General features: G+C 56.3%; 1 protein-coding gene across 1 annotated transcript; it reads left to right on the forward strand.

Annotated features, from left to right (window-relative positions):
* Window positions 1–5,014: 5,014 nt before the first annotated feature.
* MMP28 (matrix metallopeptidase 28) lies at window positions 5,015–20,569 on the forward strand. Its single transcript, XM_061355559.1, has 8 exons — window positions 5,015–5,143; window positions 12,657–12,736; window positions 13,320–13,483; window positions 16,723–16,944; window positions 17,482–17,727; window positions 18,120–18,269; window positions 18,745–18,912; window positions 19,780–20,569. Exons 1-8 carry the CDS (start codon window positions 5,042–5,044, stop codon window positions 20,172–20,174), a joined length of 1,527 nt encoding a protein of 508 aa, XP_061211543.1. The 5' UTR covers window positions 5,015–5,041; the 3' UTR covers window positions 20,175–20,569.
* The last annotated feature ends 2,557 nt before the right edge of the window (window positions 20,570–23,126 follow it).

Consider the following 23,126-nt stretch of genomic DNA (forward strand, 5'->3'; position numbering starts at 1 on the left):
GTTCGAAATGGGAATCACCCGTGGCTGTAAATGTAGTATTTTAAGGTTTCTCTTTGAAAGTGCAGTTGTCACAAATTACAGACAGCTTGTTCTTGAAACACTGGAACTGGAGGTGTATGTGCGTTAGTGATGCTATAAAGTTTAATGGATGAGGGAGGCCTTTAGGAAGGCAAATAAATTCAGTGTCTTGTTCTGCTTAAGACTTAAGATCTGAGGCCTGGTACTCCTAACTTGGTATTGTCAAAAATGAGCCAGGCTGGATAAGCTGGAGTGCTTTATCCCAGTTAAGCTGGAGTGATGGTTTGAGGGAAGCAGGCTAGAGGGTGCTCTTGCACCTCGGATCCGAGGGAGCAGTGGCTGCTGGATGAGGGGATGGAGGAAGGCAGTGATGCAGCTGAGAACAGAAAGGGATGTGTCACTGCCCGAGGTTGCTTACCTAACACCGTTGTGCTTGCAAATTGCAGGCACCTCCTTAGGGCTGCACCTTGATCCCAGCACACTGTGTGAGTGAGTTGGGAAGGGCTGGGCTGAGCAAACCCAATGGGCAGGGGCACTCTGGTCTTGCACGTTCCCTGCTGTCTCTCTTGCCTTTCCCTCTGGGATTTTCAATACCTGGAGCAACGGTTCTAGCTCCCTTTAATCCTTACTCAACTTCCAGCCCTGCCTTTCCTCCCAGCCTAAAAGCATGGATGTCCTTAAGCAGTCCCTCCCCAGCTGAATCACTAACCAGAGCAGTATTCAAGTAAGCCACAAAACTGCTGGAGCTGTCACCGCCTTCCCAGCTTTCCCAGCCTGGCAAAGATACTGGATGTTTGTTTTATTCATGTTCTGTTCCACACTGGGGCAAGCACAACCTCTGTTCTACATGGCTTTTATGACTGTGAGGACACCTTCACCAGCTGCTTTGTCCCACAGAAAGCTAGCAGGGCAGAGAGAGGGTGACACCGGGTTGGGGGCACGCATGTGTTTTAGTTGGCTTTGGTGCCGAGAGTTAAATTAGTTCATAGAGAGGCCTGGGAAGTGATGTTCTGTAGTTGCAAACCCAGGTGAAGGTTTAATGATGCCATTGCCCTCCCAGCTCTTTCTGCTGAGTCCTTTTGCATTGCACACACTGCCTGCAGGAGAAGGTTTCATTGAGGCTAAAAGCACAGTAAAAACCTCTCCAAGAAGCCAGTGTGTTAAGGATTGAGTGAATTTCAGCTCTTGCTGACACAGAAGGTCACAGCTTGCTGCACTCCGGTTAAACACAGGGCCTTACCACTGCACTGGGGATATCCATGTATTTAGGTTTGCTGCTCCTATTTTAGGGACTTGTAATACTGTGAGAACAAAGTGCTTTATTAATAGCCAGCACTCTCCACAAGAAGGCTTGGGGTTTAAAGGTACCAGAAGTGGTCCTGTGTGAGAGCTTAGTAGGATTTCATCTTGTAAACCTACAGACTAAGGAGAGGGAAGGATGTCGATGTGTTGGTGGCAAACCAGGAGCGGCTACTCCAATAGAAGGGGCAGTTTGGGATGTCTGAGCTGGGAACGGCTTTGCTCTGCTTCCTTCATCTCTTCTGATGATCTATCCCCCAACTCCCTTTATAAGTCCTGTATGGAATGCTGATGGTTTATTTATAAAACACATCCCGCACTTGCCAAGCTCAACAGCAGCTTCATGGAGAAACGGAGGGATGCCAGTGTGGACGAGGCATGCGGTCCCTGCGGGGATGAAATGCAGCTATTACAGCTAAACAACTTAAGAGATGGCCAAATAGTTTCCATGCTGGATCTATGCAGCCAAACCCACCTCACCCTTAGAAGTAATGCAGCTTAAGTTGCTCAAATACCACAGTCCTAGAAGAGATATGGAAGCAGTGACTGAAGCCAAGAGCTCGGCTCTTGGGGGGGTTTGAGGTTCTGCCTGTGCTGCTTTGCCTAAGCTGGAAGCTGTAATTCCCATTTCCAGGCTAACAAAGAGCTGGTGTGACCTTGTCCCCAGTAGATGGTGGTGTTAATGCTGTTGTAATAAAATACAGCTGACAGGATGCACCCAACGTTGCAAAAGGGCTTTAAAATCCACTTCTCGTGTCGCTTAGGTTACACCCTGCTCCTAGAGAGAGGGATGCATGGGTTTAGCTGTCCTCTGAGCTAATAACCAGTGAGGCTTAAACTGCTCCAGCCCCTGCAGTAGGACTCACACTGGTGTGCTTGCAGCGGGACTTGTTGGCTCTTCCCAGGATCCCTGTGCAGGAAAGGGAAAGCCAAGGGAAGCATGTGCAGCTTTTGTGTTTTCTTCTTTCCTAAACACCTTTCTGACAAGCATCTGCTCCTGGCTCTGTGTAAGGCAGGACCCTGGCCTGGGCGGGCTCACTGAATGCATCGAGTCCTTTGACTCGTGAGAGCTCACCGTGATGGAAGTACCCATGAAAACTGTGTCTGAGCAGAAAGGCTTGACCCTTGTGATGGCTGAAGCCAGGGGAGCACAAGCTGCTCGTGCCTTTGAAGAACAGACCCTTGCAGGTGAGGGTTGGTGACCACAGCAGGCAGGGGAAGGGAAGCCACAGCTGCTCATCTCATTGACACTGATGCAGAGCTTCCATCAGCGGGGTGAGTACATCTGATGCTGCCCTGGGGCCATCCTGCAGCTCCCCGCTGTTGAGCAGCAAACACGTGAAGAATGGCTGTTGTACAGGGGCTGTGTCTCGAGTGGATGGAACAGAACAACTTGAACGTGCTCTTAGCACAGAGCACTCAAGGCTTTTACCTGGCAGCTCTTGCGCGTTGCATCCATCCCAGGTAGACGCTGGCACGGAGGGGTGATGGTGTTGCTATTTGCTTTATCAGTTGTGGTAAACAGTAAGAGCCATTCCAAGAAGCATCACGTCACTGGGGTGCTGTTTCACAATGTGTGTTTATGGGCTGCTCCTGGAGCTCACCTCGGTCGGAAGCAGGCAGTGATTCACTCCGTGGTGCCTGATCCATATGGACTGAGAAGGCTTCCTTGCTCCAGACCGGTGCCTGTGGGAGCAGCAGCACGTCCTCCCTGATGTTCTCAGGTGAATACACTGCTGCATTAGACCAGGAACCTTCTGCACCTCCAAATCCAAGCTGCAAAGGCATCTTAGGAAAGGGTTTAGAAATGAAGCTACCTGCCTGCAGTGAGACCTGTGTGGATCTGAGGGAGATGGGATTTTGTCTAGAAACCTGAGGAATCAGGAATGCTTAGGCAGCCAGAGCTTGTACGGATCTGTCTATCACCCTCTTCCACTATTGGTTAGTAAAGCTTCATCAGCCCTTTGCCACTGGTTTCACTTCTTCCGTTTCAGTTTTAGGGTACAAGTTAGGAGGATTCTCTTTCTTCTGCTCCACTTTAGAGCTTTTACCTAATGCTGAAGGAGCTGGAAATGTGTTCACCCTCCCACAAGACAGCTTCTCTGTTCCTGATACTGCTCTGATTACAGCACCTGGGTAAACAGCTTTATCCCCCGAGCCAGCCGTCTGTGCAGAGCTGTGATTTGGCATCTCCAAGGCTGGCCCGGATTCTTCTCCATCTGAACGCTGAATCCCCTCAGGACCACAGCAGCGGCCCTGGGAAATGCCAGGTCGGAAAGCTGGCTGCTCCAGGGGCTGCAGGTGCCCTCCCAGAAGCGTCCCTGCATTACAATGAGCAGAGGAGGGAGTTTCCTGCTCCTCCTGGAGCCGAGCCAGTCACTTTCTCATCATCCATGTTCTTAAGTGGAAGAGCAGATGGATCGGTCGCTTCCTAGATACGAACCAAACACGGGTGCGTTTGCAGACAGAGCTGCTCTTGTTTTGAAGGGAAGCATGGGGCTGACCTGGGTGAGGAGCAGTGTGTCCTGCCCTCACCCGTGCCAGCCTCCCTCTATCCTCTGCCAGCATCCCATCGGTCATCCCCAACATTCCTCATTTCTCCCATCTGTTTATTCCCCCAATCATATCCCAGCAACTGCCTTATTTTGCCCTGTTATGCAGATCTCTTTCTCCCTCTGAATCCCGCCTTCCTTCCCGACATGCTAATCCCTGTGCAGCTGAAGGCAATGCGTTACAGGATCCCTGCGGATCTCTTCAAGCTGCACTCAGCAGATGCTCCTGGAACTTCAGCTTTTGGCATGATTAAAAAGAAGAGGAAGAGGCCTGCGAGCTGTAAAATAGGTGTGTGGTTGGAGCTGGCATGAAAACAGAAGCAGATATAAGTCACATCCTATTCCCCCCCCCGAACTGAAGCAGAACCAAAACATCCTTTTGCTTCAGTCAAACTAAAACACAACAGTCAAACAAAACACAGCGGGGAGTAAACAGAGCTGTTCACTTGTCACTGGGAGCCGCAAGATCATGAGCTGTGTGCAGGACACAGAGCTGATGCGGGTGCAACAGGCAACTGGCCCCTCGCTGCCCAAGGCCTGCTGCTGTAATGGCACTGCTCTAATGTGGGCTTTGTCCAGCCTGCTGCGCTCATGGCTAGTGCTGTTGGAGCAGGATGCCTTGTGTCTGAGCCCTGTGCTGCTCTGCATGCTCAGGGTCTGGACCACAGGTGAACACAGGTTTAGGAAGTGCTGGACTTGCTTTCTCCTCCTCTGTTCCCCAGGTTCAAGCCCAAGCCTTGCTGCCATGGTGGGGGGTTTATCCCAGCACCCAAACCTGCCCATGCTCTGCTCCCCGTCCAGCCTGGACCAACAGCCCATGCCATGGGATGCCTCCTGGCGTGGCCACGTGCGTGTCCCGCTCTGCCATGGCTGGGGTGAGCTGGTGATGCCCGAGCGCGGAGCAGAGATGTGCACAGGGGGAGAGGGACGAGGACCCAGCCCGGGTGCTGCTGGAGCCGGGTGAGTGCAGGACGGGCTCGGCTCCCTCCCATCCCTCCCTCGCTGGGTGCAGGGGGACGCGAGGCGAGTCCCGGCCGAGGGCGGGCGGTGCCGGGGCTGCGGGAACGAGCGGCGGAGCCCAGCCCTCAGCAGGGGCCGGGCCGGGCGGGGGCCGCCCCCGGGGCCGGGCGGGGAGAGGCGAACGGGGCCGGTGGGAGCGGAGCGGAGCGGGCATGGGGCCGCCGGCGGCCGGGGCGCTGCGGGCAGCGCTGGCGCTGGGGCTGCTGGCGGCAGCGCAGCTCGGTCCGGCCGCTCGGCAGCGGCGGGATGCGGAGGTAGGAGCGGCACCGGGGGACGGGGGACGGGCCGGAGGGAGCGGGGGTCCGGCAGCGGCGTCCCCATGTCCTGAGCCAGGGCGTCGTGTGAGCCCGTGCTATAGACGTGTGTGAGCCCGTGTTATGTATGTGTGTGAACCCCGATGTGCCCGTGCTATAGGGGTGTATGAGCCCATGCTATCAGTGTGTGTGAGCCCATGCTATAGATGTGTGTGACCCCCGATGTGCCCGTGCTATAGGGGTGTATGAGCCCATGCTATCAGTGTGTGTGAGCCCATGCTATAGATGTGTGTGACCCCCGATGTGCCCGTGCTATAGGGGCGCATGAACATGTGCTATAGGGGTGTATGAGCCCATGCTATCAGTGTGTGTGAGCCCATGCTATAGATGTGTGTGACCCCCGATGTGCCTGTGCTATAGGGACGCATGAACATGTGCTATAGATGTGTGTGAGCCCTGATGTGCCCGTGCTATAGGGACACATAAACCTGTGCTATAGGGGTGTGTGAGCCCATGCTGTGTATGTGTGTGAGCGTCGGTGTGCCCATGCTATAGGGGTGTGTGACCCCTTTGTGCCCATGCTATAGGGGTATGTGAGCCCCGGTGTGCTCATGATATAGCGATGCATGAACCTGTGCTATAGGGGTGTGTGAGCCCTGGTGTGCCCATACTATAGATGTGTGTGAGCCCATGCTATAGATGTTTGTGAACCTCTGTGTGCCCATGCTATAGGGATGCATGAACCTGTGCTATAGGGGTGTGTGAGCTCTGGTGTGCCCATGCTATAGGTGTGTGTGTGCCCATGCTATATGTGTGTGAGCCCCAGAGTGCCCATGCTATAGGGGTGTGTGAACCTGAGCTATAGGGGTGCATGAGCCTGTACTATAGGTATGAACCTCTGCTATAGGTATGCATAAACCTGTGCTAAGGTGTGTGTGAACCCTTGCTATAGGGGTGTGTGAACCCTTGCTATAGGTGTGTGTGAACCCATGCTATAGGGGTGTGTGAACCCATGCTATAGGGGTGTGTGAACCCATGCTATAGGGGTGTGTGAACCGGTGCTATAGGTGTGTGAACCCATGCTATAGGGGTGTGTGAACCCATGCTATAGGGGTGTGTGAACCCGTGCTATAGGGGTGTGTGAACCCTTGCTATAGGGATGTGTGAACCCATGCTATAGGGGTGTGTGTGTGCCATAGATGTGCCTATGTGATAGGCGTGTATATGTCATGGGTGTGTGTATATCATATGCATGTGCCGGCCCCAAGTATGCCCATGCTACAGGTGTGTGTGTTCCAAGGGTGTATAAATGTCATAGGCAAGTGCATGTCATAGGTGTGCCCATGCCATAGGCATGCAAGTGCCATAGGTGTGTGCATGTCATAGGGGTGTCCATACCCTGGGTGTGCCCATGCCATAGGAGCGCAAGTGCCATAGGTGTCTGCCTGTGCCATAGGTACATTCACACCATAGGTGCATGCCCACGAGGGCCTGACGTGTGTGCATCCACGTGTGCTGTGAGTGCCTGTTGTGTGTATCCCTCACAGGCACATCCATGGGTGGCAGTGTGAGCCCCATGTGCCACAAACTTCCCATCTCTGGGCAAATCCCAAGGGACAAAAGCCAGGCTTTCCCCTCCCCAGGGCTGTCCCATCACCTCTGTCTGGATTTCCTCTTTTTGTCCCCCTATCATTGTCACTCCATGCCCCATCCGTTCCTGTTTGGTTTGGGAGGATGAGGTGTGAGGTTTGGCTGGTGAACAAAGGTTGTGTTGGGGGTTTTCTCTTGTTTAGACACCAATCCAGTGCACGTTTTCACAGATGCTTGATCCAAAACCCCAGCAAATCCTAGTGCGTTAACTGGGGTTTCACATGCAATAAATGCCCAAAGGGCTGTTTTAACGTGCAGGCTTCTCTGGGAGATGCTGTTCTGAAGAGGGGATTTATCCATGTGCTCCTCCCAGTGTGCCCTGGAGAAATCAAACTTACAAGGTTCTTAATGCTCAGAATTCACTTCAGATTCACTCTCAAAGCAGCTCATTGGGGGCAAGAGCTGCCTTTGGGTTCCTCACTGATGCCTTCCCCCCTGCCTCAGTTTCCCCAATGTGATGTGCTGTGACGGCCAGGGACCACGTACACAGTGGAAACACAGAGCATCTGGGCTAACAAAGCTTGTCTAAAGGAACCGAGCAGATAATGCTGCTTTTAAAGAGGGAGCTGAATGTCCCACGTAGCATCCAATAGCTCCGGTGACTTGTGGCTTTCAGACCACGGCCAGGCTTTGCTTCTAAGGCTTTATTCTTATTGCTTTTAAACCAGGCGAAGTTTGCAGCAATGGGCTGTCAAAGTGGGACAAAGCACCCAGTGGTGCTGTTTTCCTGGCTCCTGCCCTGGTTTTCAGCGCCTTTGTGTCAATTGTAGCTCCACGAGAGAAAAAAGAAGATAGGAAATCCAATTTGAACCATTTGTGTGCTAAATCCTGTCGTTATCTGCAGGCTCCAGGCAGGAGAAGGTCTGGTGTGGGATAGCAATGGAGCTTGGCAGACCTGGGCTGTGCTCGGGATGGCAGTTTGGGGGTGTGGTAATGCCTGAGTCTCCTTGATCCCAGGGGAATGGTGTGGAATACAAGGCACACGAGAGCTCATCCCGGCTTGGGAATGAAGAGCAAGGCAGAGCGCTGGTAGGGCCAGGGGCAAAGGACCATAGAGCCCCTTGTATGAGAAGCTACAGGTCTGTTGTGATGGGAATCAAAATTGGGCAGGAATCTGAGAAAAGCTGGGAATGGGAATGGGAATGGGAATGGGGAGCGAGACTGAGGGACTGAGCCATTCTCATTCTGCCTTATTTTCTATCAGTATCTTCTTTCCCTATCCTGTCCTCCTTCTCCCTCTCTTACTTTTCCCTATCCTGTCCCTCTTCTCCCTGCACGTGACCTCTGACTTTGCAACCCAAAGGCTCCTGTTTAGCCTGGGCTCTGACCCATCGTGGGGCTTAGAAATGCTCCAGTATCCAGATGAGCTCCTTTATGGAGCAGGGTTCCAGTCGGGATGCTGGATGCTGAGCGCAGCCTGGCTGGAGCGAGGGTCTCTGGTACCACCCAGCATGTTCTGGTGCTCGGGGTCAGCTGGGACCCCCGTGTGCTCCAGGGAACCCCACATTGACATAAAGAGGAAGAAATCCTTCTTCCTGGGAGGAATTCCTGCTGTTCATCCTCTGCACGGCAATGGCAAGAGTGGAGGAGAGGAGGGGGCAATACTCGGGTGCCATCACCCCTGTGGGAGGATGTAAAACCCAAGGCTTCTGAGCCAGCGTGGATGCGGGAAGTGGCTCCAAAGGCACCCGTGTGCCGAGCAGCCCCTGAGTCACACAGTGTGAACAGCCCCGCTTTATTCCCAGCTCCGTTCCCAGACAATCCCTGCCTGTTAACAGGGAATAGCGCCCGCCAGGCAGGAGGTTCCCATCCCGATGCAGGGCGAGGATGGAGCGTCTCGCTTCCTTTCTCTCCTCTGACATGAAAGCAGAACCAGGCTGCGTGACCAGACTGGTTTGTCAGCTGCTCTGGTATTCGCAGGGGAAGGTTTGGCCAAGCCCTGCTCTCCCCAAGTGCTTTGGGTCACATTCACATGGCTCTGGAGCTCGTTTCAAATGCAGGAGTGAATTGTAGTGATTGCTGGTGAGATATTCCTCTATTTAACACACACACAAGCAACGATTTGCACCCCACAGGCAGAGAACACCAACCCTGGTGTGTTTCATGGTGTTTCTTTCCTTTCAAGCGATGTTTGCTGTTCCTGTCCCGAAGCATCCCTCCTGTCCAGGCAGAGGGGGGAGCAGGGAGCTCAGCATCCTGAAGATGTGGGTTAGTGAAACCAGCAGTGGTTTTAGTCCTGCTTCTCAGCTCCAGAAGTGTGGAAAGAAAAGGAGCTTAACAGAACCTGAGTGCAGCATCTCCCAGCTCCTCATCTTCAGTGGCGAGGAGATAAACAGCTGCTGGAGCAGCATTTCAGGAGGGATAGATGGGAGAGGAGATTCCTTCAGGGCCGGATTTGGCACAGGAATGGAGCAGCCGGATGGGGCTCCGGGTTTAATCACCCTCTGTCATTAACATGCAGAATTAGCCGAGGTTCCGCTGTCTTTGCAGCAGGATGCCCAAGCCCTGTGCTTGTTAATCTCCCTTCTTGTGTGTCTCTGTATACAGTATTTATACAGATACTTACACACTTAAACAAAAGACCCAAGGGCTCTGCCAAAGGGTTTGCAACTGCAGGCAGGAATGTGGCTCGGGAGAGAAGAGACAAATGGGTGTGTTTAAATGCCTCGACATCCTCTAAAGGCAGCTCGCAGGCAGGCATCAACCCAGCGGGCAGGAGGAGATGCTGGGGTCAGCCCTGCTTGTGTCTGTGCTTGGGGGAATCTGAGGCAGCAAAGCAGGAGCTGCAGCTTCCCCTCTGTCTGTCTTGGTGGTGCGGTGGGATGCAGCCTGGGGCTGATGGGCACCAGGGCTGAGGATCCCCTTGGGCTGCTGTTGTCTCATGATTAAACCCCAGATCATGGGCTGCTGTAACCATGGCTTGGAATTCCAGCCCTGTGGCAGGATGTGATCGCTTCCCTCTGCTGCTGAGGGATGAAGGGGAGGGATGGGGTTGTACCCATGCGGAGCACAGGGGACCACAGTCAGTGAGAGCCCAGCATGAGGCTTCTCCATCACTTAAGTGGTGGAAAGGTGCCAGAAGCTGAGTGTGTGGAGCGAGGGCATGCAGGACCGGGGCCTGCTGTCTCTGCATGGTTGTTATCCCGGTTCCCAGGGAGGGAGGTCTGATTGTATTTACTGCTGGCTGTGCTCCACTGGGATGCCTGTGGTCGAGGGCAAGGTGTTTCCTTGGCTTTAGCTCTCCGCAGAGATGATTTCCAGGGCTGTGTCCAGCTCCACATCAGAGCCCTGTGGTGGGAAGGGTCCCTCTGTCTGTCCCAAACTCTCCTTCTGCTCTCCCTGCTGCCGCTCCAAAGGCTTTTCCACCCGGCACTGGCTCCTGGGCAGCTGGATCTTTCCTCTTTTCCCTCCCTGGTGCAGAGGGGGAGCTGGGCATATTTTGTGTTAATGTTCAGCCCTTGGTTTCCTGCTGTTTTTCTTTCCCCATTGTATGGAAAAGACCATTTCCCTGTCTGGGGCAGCAGCGAAGTGGTTTTCCCAGCATGGCCAGGCTTTGCATTGCAGCCTCTGGAGAGCTTTAATAGGATGTGCCCACTTCCACACAGCCTTAACAAAGCCTGGCTGGTCCCAGGGGGATGTGCAGGGCATGGGCAGTGCTGGAGGGGGTCTTGAGCACTACTTTGGGCACAGGACACTGTGCTATGGGGCTATTGGGTTCCCCTGTAGCCCTGCAAAGCCTCTGGTCCCCAGGGGCCATAAGCTACAGGGAAACTGCTGCTTTGGTTGGACTTGCAAAGCTCAGGGAGACGTGGACAGATATAATAAAACCAGTGGCCTGTGTACATCATGGTACTGCTCAGGAGCAGCTGCTGCAACAGCCGTTGCTCTTTGCCATGTACACTGATGCTCCAGATGGGGTTTCAAGCTTTCATGAGATCATGGTGGGGAAAACCCCATTTTCATGCTTGAAGAATGGGCTTGTGTTAGGTTACAGGGGAGGAAACAGCTTCAGATTGTTATGTTTTAGATGATGAGTGAAAGCAAAACTGTGGTAGGGAAGGTTTACAGGCTGGGGCTCTGTCTGGGTGCTTTGGAGCTCACATTTATCTGCGGTGAGGTAAGTGCTGGGATTATCACCCCACGTCCATATATGTAGTTGGTGCTTTTCTAACTGGAGGAGAACATTACGAAAACACAACTGCAGAGAAAGAGGCCAGATCCCTCCTCCTCCTCCCCAGAGTACTCTTCAAACCTCCCTGCCATGCATCCCTGTGGGGCTCCTCCATCCCTGTATCCTCCTCCCCTGTGTGTGCATCCTGAGTTGCTGCTGTATTTTGCCTCCTGGTACCCATGTAAAGGGGGGATTTATCCCCCTGTGGCTGTGGAGGTGACATGTCCAGCCTCTATGGTTCATCCTCATGCAGAGGTATTGTAGCTTCACTCAGCAAACAAGCTCATGCCCGATTTAACCCCAGTGGGATGGGGTGCGCAGCATCTGGGTGACACTGATGCATTCACTGCTGCAGCCTGATGCCGCTCCAAGATGCTGGTACCTCCAGCCGAGTTGGAGAATGTGTTTGGTGGGAAGCACAGCCAGGTTTTTAGGCTGGGGCTGGGTGAATAGCGTGTCCCAGCAGGAGGCTGTGCTGGTCCTTGCTAATGGAGGGGGATGCTCCAGGTAGAAGGGGTGTAAAGGAGGAGATCAGACTCAGCGGCTGCAGGAGCACATGGAAGGGGCCTGCCCTCCCTGCCTGCGGGGAGCTGGCGGGCGCAGGGGATGAGTGTGTGGGGATGACATGATGATGACTGTTAACAGCAAGTGAAGGGTTTGGGCAGGAGGAGGAGGAGAGGGACAGGCCCTGGCACAACCCAGGGCTGCCATATCCAGCAACCATTCCCAATCCTGCCAGGCAAAGGGATGTGCCCAGGAAGGAATGGGGGGCGCAGCGGGACTGAATCACGCTCCGGAGGTGGACAGTCAGGAGCAGCATCGAGTGCAGGTTAACACCATCCCCCTGCTTTTCCCTGCCCTGAGACAAGCAGGATGGGAAGAGGCTTTAAAAGCCCAAGGGTTTGCAGTTCTGCTGTCCCGGCGCAGCCCGTGGCATTCCTGGTGCTGAGCCCACGTCTCCTTTGGGATGCGGGAAATGAAGCAGCCACTTTCCCTTTCTATTGCTCACGACTTGAACTCCAGCTCTGCACTCGCAGGATGTTTGTCCCCTGCCGACAGCCCCGGCGGGTGTGCAGCACTCCTGTGACCAGGAATATTCACTTCTCCGGGAGCTGGGGCACGGGCTGAGCAGAGGGAAGCCGTTTATTTCCCTTAACATGCAATGTCGGTGCTGGAGCCAGTTCAGAGCAGCAATCTCCGTCCATGGCAGGGGCCGATAAGAAGAAGAATGGCTTGGCAGAGCGGATTGCCCCCAGAGCGTCTCCGCTTTGCAGCAGCACATCCTGCATGGGGACGGGGGGGAGGCTGCAGCCTGACCCCGTCTCACCCCACTCTTCGTGTCCGAGCCTTTAACGTAGTCATTGTGCTAAGCTGTGGGGTTGATGACTCTGTCTGCGGATGCCACTGCAGCAGGGCTTGCTGATCTGTTGATAGCGATGTTTCCTCCTCTGCCTCCATCTCACCATGGCTAAACACCAAGAGAACCAAAAACACTCGGGGGAGGGAGACACACATAACCCCTTGTGAGCACACATTTGGGGTGCAGAGGTGCCAGGAATAAAATAACCAGGCTTTTCTGCCCGGTCCCATCTTTGCAGCACTGTTTCCCACCCCACCTCCAGTTTTCCCTTATTCCTAAGCTAATGCCTGGCTCTGCTCTGAGCTGTGCCTCTCCTGTGTCTCTTCTTCCAGCTATTCCTGGAGAAATATGGCTACTTTGGGAAGCAGGCTCCCGGCACACACAGCCCTGATGAGTTCACGGATGCACTGAGGTACGAGCCTTTGTTTCACCCAAGCACTAACGCAGCAGCTCCATCTGCATGGATGCTGCTGGCATCTCACACGGTCTGATGGTAAAGCACAACCAGCCCCTTCTGGACGAGCTGGTCCATGCCCAGCTGGATGCTGGCTGCTGGCAGCCCCGGGCCTCGCTCTGCTGCTTTATTTCCCTTTTATGGCCTGGTGCTCCCCATACAATAATATCTGCAGCGAGGCCAAGGTTGGGGATGGCTGTGAGATGTCAGGGGTGAGCTGACAGCCCCTGCTTGGGCTTCTAATGGGAACACATTGACACTGGGAGCATCCCTGGCCTGACCCTGCTCGAAGTCAAGCCCAAAGTCAAACAACTGGGGCTACAAGCTGGAAAAGGCATTTTTCAGGCTCTTCTGTCCACTTTTGCCCTGCTAAGAGGTGGCTTACCAGTCAGAAGTGGTTGCAGAGCAAAACCCATCTGGTTTTATCACCTGGATGCATTCCTGTTGGAGGGGCACGAAGCTCATCAGCTCAAACACGAGCATACCCAGCCCAGCTGCGGGATTTCAGCCGTGTGTGCTGATGTCTCCCTTCCTTCCCCAGGGATTTCCAGCGGGTCACCCACCTCCCGCTCAGCGGGGTCCTGGATGCCCCCACGCTCCATCAGATGGCCCTGCCGCGATGTGGCACCGGTGATGGGGAGAGCAGCACTACAGGGACACAACGGGCGTCCAGCACCCGGCGCCACAGGCGCACTGCGCAGCACGGTGAGCACTGGCTGTGGGGCACACAGAGAGGCTCTCTGATGAGCTTTAGCACTCTGGATGTGTGTTGGTTATCCAGCAGTAACCACAAAACCTGTTGGTGCTGGCACTGCCTGGCCAAAGGGAGGTGTTGCAGCCACATTAAGGGCTTTAACTCTGCTCCGAGCAACTTCTCTTGCTGTTGTGTGTCCAGGATTTGGCCTCTTGTCTCCCACAGGCTGCCTCCGGGCTTGTGGATGAGTAACCGGATTCCTAGAGAGCAAGAGGGCTGGGGCCAGCTGCGCTTAGGACATGGGAAAAATGAAGGCGAGATTAAGAAAGGGCCCTGTGCCTTGTCAGGCTGCCTCTGCATCTGGCAGGGCTGGCGATGGATGGCCCCAGGAGACATCCCCATCCTCCTCGTCCTGCCTCTGGCTTCCCCTCCAAACCCCTGATACACAGCATCACTCCTGCAGGCTCCGTCCTGCAGGCAGAGGGGCTGCTGTGCCCAGGGCAGGGTGATGAGGCAGAGCTTTAAAAGCTCTGGTGGTCACAGTATCACAGTATGTTAGAGATTGGAAGGGACCTCAAAAGATCATCTAGTCCAATCCCCCTGCTGGAGCAGGAACACCTAGATAAGGTTCTGGTGGTGGCAGATCTGTGACAGCAAGCTGGGGTGCAGTGCCGCTGCAGGTGGCAGTGCCTGCAGGCAGTGGGATGGGAGCAATGCCATGGCAGTGCCTGCAGGCAGCGGGATGTGAGCGATGCCATGGCAGTGCCTGCAGGCTGTGGGATGGGAGCGACGCCATGGCAGTGCCTGCAGGCAGCGGGATGGGAGCGATGCCATGGCAGTGCCAAAGGCAGAGAGATGGGAGCGATGCCATGGCAGTGCCTGCAGGCTGCGGGATGGGAGCGATGCCATGGCAGTGCCTGCAGGCAGTGGGATGGGAGCGATGCCATGGCAGTGCCTGCAGGCAGTGGGATGGGAGCGATGCCATGGCAGTGCCTGCAGGCAGTGGGATGGGAGCGATGCCATGGCAGTGCCTGCAGGCAGAGGGATGGGAGCGATGCCATGGCAGTGCCTGCAGGCAGCGGGATGGGAGCGATGCCATGGCAGTGCCTGCAGGCAGAGAGATGGGAGCGATGCCATGGCAGTGCCTGCAGGCAGCGGGATGGGAGCGATGCCATGGCAGTGCCTGCAGGCAGTGGGATGGGAGCGATGCCATGGCAGTGCCTGCAGGCAGCGGGATGGGAGTGATGCCATGGCAGTGCCTGCAGCAGTGGGATGGGAGCGACGCCATGGCAGTGCCTGCAGCAGTGGGATGGGAGCGATGCCATGGCAGTGCCTGCAGGCTGCGGGATGGGAGCGATGCCATGGCAGTGCCTGCAGGCAGCAAGGAGGGATGGTGCCCACATGGCTGGTAGCCCCAGCCAGGAAGGCCAGAGGCTTTGTGCTAAGCTGGCTGTTTATCCACTTGGAGCAGGAAGCCAGTGCAGCTGAGCCAGCAAAGTGCTTTGTTACCCACCCGTCTCCCAGCAGGAAATCGGGGTCTGCAGTGCAGGGCACTGGGAAGAGGACACTTGCTTCCAGCTGCCTTGCTGGGCTTTACAGGCACCGGAGCTGGGTGGGAGCTTTGCTGCCCAGCAGGACCGTGGCCAGGCAGCATGTTGTGCAGCCAGCATCCTGGATTTCCCCTTGGGGAGATCCCTACCGTCACAATCGTGGGCTTAATAGCTGCTTGTGGTGCCCAGCCTTCCTCTTGCTGAGAGCTGGCCTCATTTACCTCACCCAGCCTGGCCTGCTGCTGCTCTTACAGGGGAGATGCTCTGGCTGGAGCCTCCTATCCCCTGCCTGCTGGTGCCATCCATCCTTCTCCAGCAGGATATGCTCCTGTGGAGGGAAGGGTGAGGTGCCCGGGCTTTATCTTCGGCTGCAGCCATCCAGGCAGGTATTGAGCCTTTGCTATGCAGGGGTTGTCCTGGCTGGAAAGCAGAGCTGTGTCCCTTTAGACTTGGAGGCTGTTGCTGCAATGATGAGCAGGAAGAATTGATTCTGCCCCAAGGAGAGCAACCAGCTGGCCCAGGGCCGCTGCTCAGAAACGGGGGAGAAGGAAACAGAGATGGGGTGGGATGGGATGGTTTGGGATGCGATGGGAAGGGATGCGATGCCCGCCAGGTCTGCATAGCTCAGACCCTCAGCAGTGATTCCCGGTGTGCTGCGGGCTCCATTCCCGCTGTTCCCTGCACAGCTGGAGCAGGCACTGGAGATCTGCCCCTGCTCCCATGCCTCAGCACGGCCCCATGGTGTCTTTCCCAATCCTGGACAGCCCTGGATGCATGTAATCATGGGGCCCTGGGGTCCCCACAGCTGCCGAGGAGGAGGAGAGAGCTGTGATGCTCTGGGAATGAGCACACATCTTTGCACCCCTGTGTGGTGGGAGAGGGGTGGGCAGCTTAAAGGGGTCTCACAGGCTCATCCCCTTCATTGTCACCATCTGCCCTGGTGGCATCCAAGCTCTGTCTGCCCTGAAAGGGTTTATAAGGGAGCTGTGGGCAGTAAGATCTGTGGTGCTGGTGAATCGATGCATTTAAAATGAATGGTGAGCAGTGGCTTGTTCCTGCTGGGATACCCCCATCTGGGCTTCCAGGCAATGACTTCTGCAGGTAGAAATGATCAGGATGCCCTTAAAAGCAGTGAAAAGACAGCCCTAGCCTGGGGACCTGCCTGCTTCTCCTGGCTCACTGCCTGCTGTGTGCACATTACACACACAGGTCTGTGTTTTGTCGCTGGCTGAATGCTGGACTTGGGTCCCTGGGTGGGTGATGGAGATCAGCATCTGCCTTATAGCAGAGGTGGCTTTGATTTCTCTCCCTGGAATCCAGTCCTTGGCCTGCATCTTCTGGGCATAAAGCAGGAATCAGAGAGCTGCAGGTCAGGGACCCATGTTGGATTGGCCCATGATGAGGTAGGAGGGGTTCAAAGTGGGTGCCCCAGCTTCTCCTCTCCTCAAACAGGTTTTGGCCCCTCTCTTAGGGTTTGGTTGCAGCTCCATCCATGGGAATGTGTGTAGGATCCGGAGGCGACACCTTCAGAGGGATTTAATGGGTTAGACGTCGATGCTGGTGGTGGACCACCTGGAGTGACTTTCACCTTCACCTTGGCAAAGCCATGGCACTTTGCAGCACAGGGATGCTTCCCTCCACCCCGGATGGAAGAACAAGCCCAGGTCCCCATCCTTGCGCTGAGCTTGTCCCTCTTGCAGGCGGGAGGTGGTACAAGCGGCACCTGACGTACCGGGTGGTGAACTGGCCCCCGTACCTGCCGCAGCACGAGGTGCGCCTCGCCGTCAGAGCCGCCTTCGAGCTCTGGAGCAACGTGTCCTCGCTGGTGTTCTGGGAGGTGCGCGACGGCCCCGCCGACATCCGCCTCACCTTCTTCCATGGGGACCACAACGACGGGCTCAACAACGCCTTCGATGGGCCAGGTGCTGGTCGCTTACCCCGCGTAAGCTTCTCTTTCACCACGTGGGCTCTTCCCCAGCAGGGAGGAGGGCTGGGGGGGGATGGAGGCAAGGCTCTGTCTGTAACCCAGTTCGCTTTCTGATCTGGGGTCTTCACTCCCAGCTCTGTGCCAAAGCTTGCCAACGAGGCAGCTGAGATGCTCACTATAGGATCATGTCCTCCCCGTCCTGACAGCATCCCCCAGACCTGAGCTCATTCCATCCAGCTTACCCACCATCAGACAAACCCAGGGCTTCTCTCTTCCTGAGCCTTTCCCAACATGGGTCATTGTGGTGGCTTCAATCCCTGGCCCGAGCCCAGCAAGAAACCAAATGCATGAACCACAGAGCACGCAACGGGTTTGGGTTGGATGTGCCGCTGGGAATAGCCATGGGAAGCTGGTCCCAAAGACCTAAAACTGATGCACGTTTAAGCACGGGAGCTACATGTGCCCCGCTGCCCCTGTTTGTGGCTGAGGCCCTCTCCTGCCCCATGGTCCCTGATGGCTCTCGTGTCCCCAGGAGGTGCCCTGGCTCACGCCTTCTTCCCCCGGCGCGGTGAAGCCCACTTCGACAGCGCCGAGCGCTGGTCCCTGCACAGCGGTAAGGGGCGCAACCTCTTCATCGTGGTGGCCCACGAGGTCGGGCACACGCTGGGGCTGCAGCACTCCCCCGTCAAGAGCGCTCTGATGTCCCCCTACTACAAGAAGCTCGGCAAGGATTTTGTGCTCAGCTGGGACGATGTCTTGGCCGTGCAGAGCCTGTACGGTGAGCACGGCTGCCCCGAGCATCCCTGCGGCGGAGAGCAAAGAGCAGGGATGGGAGCAAAGGGAGGGGGCTACGTGCAAAGGGCATGGTGGGGATGGGCCTCATCCCTTTGCAGCTGGGGTGGAAGATGCGGTAGGGCATGTGGGATGGGTACCAGGTCCTCCAGGGCAGGGAAGGTTGGGCTTGCTAGGTGCTTGTCTGCAACTAGGGAAAGGATGGTGCATATGCTTTGGGGGTAATAAGGGGTCTTTTCCACCGCTATATAGAGGGGGACAGGTACCAGAGAGTGGACAAAGGAGTGATTGGAGCCCAGATTTATGGTCACATAGTGCTTTGGGGAAAACCAGTTCCATACCCGTTCTCCACAACTCACACCCATTGCTCCATCCCAGGGAAGCCATCCAAGGGCTTGGCCATCCAGCTCCCAGGGAAGGTCTTCACTCACTTCCAGGACTGGAGCACAGATCCTTACAGTGGGGACCAGCAGCAGAGGAGCCCCAGTGCCTATTACTGCCACTCCTTCTTCGATGCCATAACTGCTGGTGAGCGCTGGATGGTGCAACCCTCTCCCAGGACATGCACCCCTACCCCTTGCCCCGGGGTTGCCCCTCGCTCTGTTGAGCTACAGTGGTGGGAAAGGTGGGCTTGGCTGATCCAGTACCTGCTCCTGGGGCTGGTGGCATCACTGGTGCACATCACTGCCACAGAGTCCATAGTGAAGATGCAGCAATGGCTAGGTGTGTTAGGAGCAGGGAAAATATCCAAGCACATGGCCATGGCAAAGGCTTGTTCACTGCAGGAGCTCAACAGGGAAACACAAGCCTTGGGTAGCAGCTGTGCTCAGGCTGGAGACAATGAACAATGAAAGCAGGGAGGTGTAGCTGGAAAGGCAGAATGGAGCATCCAAACCCTGAGTGTCCCCAGAGCACTGCATGGGGAGGAGAGGGGATCCAGCGCATGGGAGCTGGGATGAGGTTTCTCACCCGGGACATCCTCCCTCCTCCCTCTTCCCTGCAGATGGGGATCACAACATCTACATCTTCAAGGGCAGCCACTACTGGATGGTGCCGTTGCACGGCAACGCCAGCGACCCGCAGCCCCTGCAGAGCCACTGGCCCGGCCTCCCTGCTGGTATCGATGCTGCTGCCTGGTCCCAGAGCAGCGACAAGTTCTACTTCTTCAAAGGTAGGTGAGCAGGAGAGCTCCTGCCTCTGCCCTGGCTGCCTGGTGTCCACAGCACCTCCTCCTGCCCATGATGCCCATGGTACAGGGAGGGAGCATCGCTGCGTGCAGGGTGTGCAGAGCCCTACAGGAGCCCTGTGCGTGGCCTTGGTGGTGTCACCCCGCAGCCTGTGCCTCAGTTTCCCCATACAGTAGGGCAGTGCTTACTGGTGCTTAACAACAAAGCCAGATGCATCAAACCCTTTGGGGTCCCGGGGAGAGCGTGTCCCCCATAACACACGGGCAGAGGGGAGCTGAGAGCCCCACGCTAGGGGCTGAGCTGCTGTGGGGAGCTCAAATGCCATCCACAGGCTGCCCGGGTAGAGGGAGGTCAAAGCAAGCAGCCCGGCTGCAGGGTCAGCCCCAGCTCTGAATGGAAACCAGGAGCTGGCTCATCAGAAAGGGGGCTTTGTTGCTGTGCCTGGGTGAGAGCCAGAAGCCCCTCTGCCTCCCCAGCCCTCGCCTGCTCCCTCCCTCCCTATGGCTGGAGCAGGCTGTGCCTTGTGAGCAGAAAGAGGCTTTTGTCTGCCTGCTTTGTGGGGATAAGGCTCTGTGGGGAGAGCCGAGTGCTCAGCCCCGGCTGCAGTTCCTGCTGCTCTGGGTCTGTGCCCCACTCACCGTGCAGGAACAGGGGGGACGCTTGCAAGACAGCAGCATGGGCTAGCAGGCAGTGCGGGGGCTTTGCTCTGTCCCCGGGGTCCCTTCCGATGCCTTCCAGCCACACATCCTGCTCCACGGGTGCTGCATGGATCACCAGCAGGATGGATGCCACAAGGCCCCATGGCAGGACCGCACCGGGATGGACCCTCACCTCTCCCCATCTCTCCCTAGGAGGGAGATGCTGGCGCTACGCGGGCTCCAGGTTGGATGCGGGTTTCCCTCTGAAGTGCAGCGCCCGCGGGCTCCCGCGGCACCCGGACACGGCGCTGCACTTCCAGCAGCTCCGGCGCATGGTGCTCTTCAAGGGACCCAAGTACTTCGTGCTGGGCGAGGAGCCCCTCGCCCCGGAGCCCTATTACCCTCGCAGCCTGCGGGACTGGCAGGGGCTGCCCGCGGGCACAGGGGGTGCCCTCACCCACCGCGACGGCTCCGTCTACTTCTTCAGGGATGAGCGGTACTGGCGCTTCCACCCGGGGAAGCTGCAAGTGGTGGCCAGCGGCAAATGGGCGGCGGAGCTGCCCTGGATGGGCTGCTGGGATGCCAACGGTGGGCAGGACCTCTTCTGAGCTGGACAAAACAAGGCGCTGAGCCCCTGCCGGCATCCCTCTTTGTGTGACTGAATGGGAATGGTTTGGAGGGGACCGGCAGGGTGGCTGGAGCTGTGCGTGATGCAGCGGGGATGGAGCCGTCAGCCCCAGAGGCTCTGCCATGGACAGAGAATGGAGGCTTTGAGAGACAATGCTAAGACTGCAAAGCAAGGGTATAAGCCGTGAGACTGCAATGCTCCTTCCTGTGAATGGTCGGGGGATCATTGTACATTTGTCTTCCACACCAGGACTGGGGGCTGTAGATCCTTTAGCCATGGCCAGGCAAAGAAGTGCTCCACCATTGCTCACCTTGGGCCTTGGGGGGGGTTTAAATAAGAGCCTCGAGAATGTTTCCTAGTTACAACCAAAGAGAAAAGGGAGAATGGGACAAAACCCCGGGTCCGTGTTGAGCTTTGTCCTATTGTGAGCACAGACCCCTGCTCCTGCCTCCTTCATTCCTTCATCCCACGATGGAAGATGAGCCCTGCAGCGCTGTGCTGGGTTCACATCCCAGCTGGAGGCATGAACACTATGGGGTTTGGGAGTGAAGAGGGTTTTGGTGTAAGAGCCTCTATGGGGAAGGGAGAGCTGAGCTGCTGACCATGGGGCTTGATGATGAGGTGGGTTCTCTGGTGTCTAATAAGGGCTGTGCTTTCTGGTGTGCAGAGGAAGTGTCTGTCCTCCGTCTGCAGCAGACAGGATCAACCTGCCTTTGAGTCCTGTGCCCCAGTTGGATGTGAATAACTGACACAGCACTGGGGGAGGAGGGCAGACGGACGTGCCCGTGCATGCTTGTGAGGACAGCTCGGCTGCACAGTCCTCATTCCTTTCCCAAAGCAGGTTCCCCACCTGGAAACGCTGCTGGCTCCTGTGCACAGTCACCAGTCCCGTCTGCAAAGGGTCATTGTCTCCCATGGGTGATCACTCTCTCTGGTGGGGGAATGTCAGGTCCCCAGGGTTTGAATTCAGTGTCACCAACCATAGGGGCCGAGCAGGTGCTCAGCTTCAGGATGTGCTTTGGTTCGAGGGATTTAGGGATTTTCACCATGCTGGGCTGATGGTTCACTGATGGTTCACCCAGGACTCGATCCCAGCACTGGGTGCCCTGCTTTGGCACAGGGCCGTGGCTGGTCCTGCTGTGTTAGGGGTGCTGTGTTGGGGTGCTATGTCAGGGTCCCCTCCCAGTGCCAGCAGCATCCTCTGCTTGCCCTCTCCCACCCTGGACTTTCCCACAGGGAAGGCAGGAGCTGCCTTGCCCCAGGCTGATGCTCTCCTGGGCTTGGGGTTTCCTTTTCTTCCCTTGTTTGCACAGTGTTTCCAGGGGCTCTGTGCTGTCAGGATGCCTTGTGGTCAAGGGTGGTGCTGAGCAATGGGGTGATTGCTGCATCGCCTGAACCCCACAAGGATGGGGGGACTGGTGGGAGATGGATGCGCACCCTGAGCCGTGCAGTCAGCCCCGCTGGTTGAAAACCCTGCTTCACAAGTGTCCTTTTCTGCTGCTGGGCTCCCTGGCACACGGCAGGCGCAGACTCCTCCGGCCTCCGTGCATTCCTGGCCCCGGGAATAGCTGGGATTCTTGCGTTTCCTCCCCCAAAATGACACCAGACAGACAGTTATCTGCAGTGAGCATCCTCCAGGGAGGGGACAGGCCCTGGACACAGGAAGAAGCCCCCAAGCCCATGAGAGGCTCTATTTCAATCCCAAGGTCAAGCACATCCCTGGTGGGTTTGTTTGCAGAAGTCCCTGGGTGCCGGGCAGCTCTGGGTTAGGCAGGGAGTCTCTGACATTCCCAGCAGTGCCCACTCATCCATGTAGTCATTCCCTTAAAGCCCCAGCTCTTGGAATCACCCCATCCATGGAGGAGCTCGGCTTCTGCTGCAGACCTCACTGTCATGGGCAATTTGGGATGAAGTTTGCAAGGGATCACAATGTAGAGAAACCCCAAAGGTGGGATGTAAACAACCCCCTTTATGCCATTGTATGGACCTGCTTCTCAGAAAGAGGTCTGGGGGAGAGGACTGATGTGTTTGCACTGTGATTTGCAGCTCCCCATTGACCTGCTCTGGTCCCCAGCCTTTGGGGGGTGACAAGACCTGTCTGTCACCTGCAGCGGGATCAAGGGACCATCTGAGTTCAAGTATAGGGATTTGCACCCAAACTTGAACAAAACCACTGGCCTTTTTATCAGGAGATGAAAGCAGTGATGGGGGTAAGTGAAGATGCTGTGATCAGCCTGGGGGTTGTGGCTTGGGGGAGCTGATGGAGGGGGGGCAGAGGGATCTGGGACTGCTTGGCTCTCAGTCCTTGCTCCAGGTCTTGGTGGAAAGCACAGACCAATCCATGGCAGTGGTGTCTCCATCAGGACCAGCTCCCTCTGAGGCATCTCTGCCCTGATCCCCACTGCTTTGGGAAGCTCTTGCTTCAGGGTTTGGCTTTCCAGCTCCTGGTGCTGCTGTGCTGCATGGAGCAGAGAGCAGGGATGCAGAGGGACTGCTCTGAGCATCACCCCCATGATGTGATGAGGTCCTCACACCAGACCTGGACAGAGCTCAGCCTCTGGGCACCCCATCTAGAGAGGAGGGAACCCTGCTCAGCATCACCCATGCTGGAGGTCCCCTGTTTGGGTTGGCTGCTCACCACGGTGTGTTTGGGCTTGCACAGCACTCGGCTGCACCTCAGCTGTGTCTGAGCTTCTGAAATGGGTGCAAAAAGTGTGACAGCCTCAGGGCTGTAATCCAGGGTACCAAGCCCTGAAAATGCATCTTGTAGGGCCCCCAGATCCTGGAGGTGGGTACAAGGGTGGCGTTTCACCACGGGGGGTGAAATGCCCCCTCTTTTGGTTGTGAGCAACTTGGGATGCTGAGGAGCTGCTCCCTAACTGCCCCCTGCCCTGGATCCAAGGGGGAAATCCAGCTGGGGAAGAAGGAGCAG

This window comes from Neopsephotus bourkii, unplaced genomic scaffold, assembly GCF_033783945.1.
Source record: "Neopsephotus bourkii isolate Nb327-2 ecotype Australia unplaced genomic scaffold, CSIRO-AGI_Nbou_v1 NB_804, whole genome shotgun sequence".
Taxonomy (NCBI): Eukaryota; Metazoa; Chordata; class Aves; order Psittaciformes; family Psittacidae; genus Neopsephotus; species Neopsephotus bourkii.

What these genes read in the sequence shown, in the direction of transcription:
- MMP28 (XM_061355559.1), top strand. Translation starts at nt 5,042, where the DNA reads ATGGGGCCGCCGGCGGCCGGGGCGCTGCGGGCAGCGCTGGCGCTGGGG. An exon ending in GGCAGCGGCGGGATGCGGAG is followed by an intron (nt 5,144 to 12,656) that starts GTAGGAGCGGCA and finishes CTCTTCTTCCAG; the next exon opens with CTATTCCTGGAGAAATATGG. An exon ending in GAGTTCACGGATGCACTGAG is followed by an intron (nt 12,737 to 13,319) that starts GTACGAGCCTTT and finishes TTCCTTCCCCAG; the next exon opens with GGATTTCCAGCGGGTCACCC.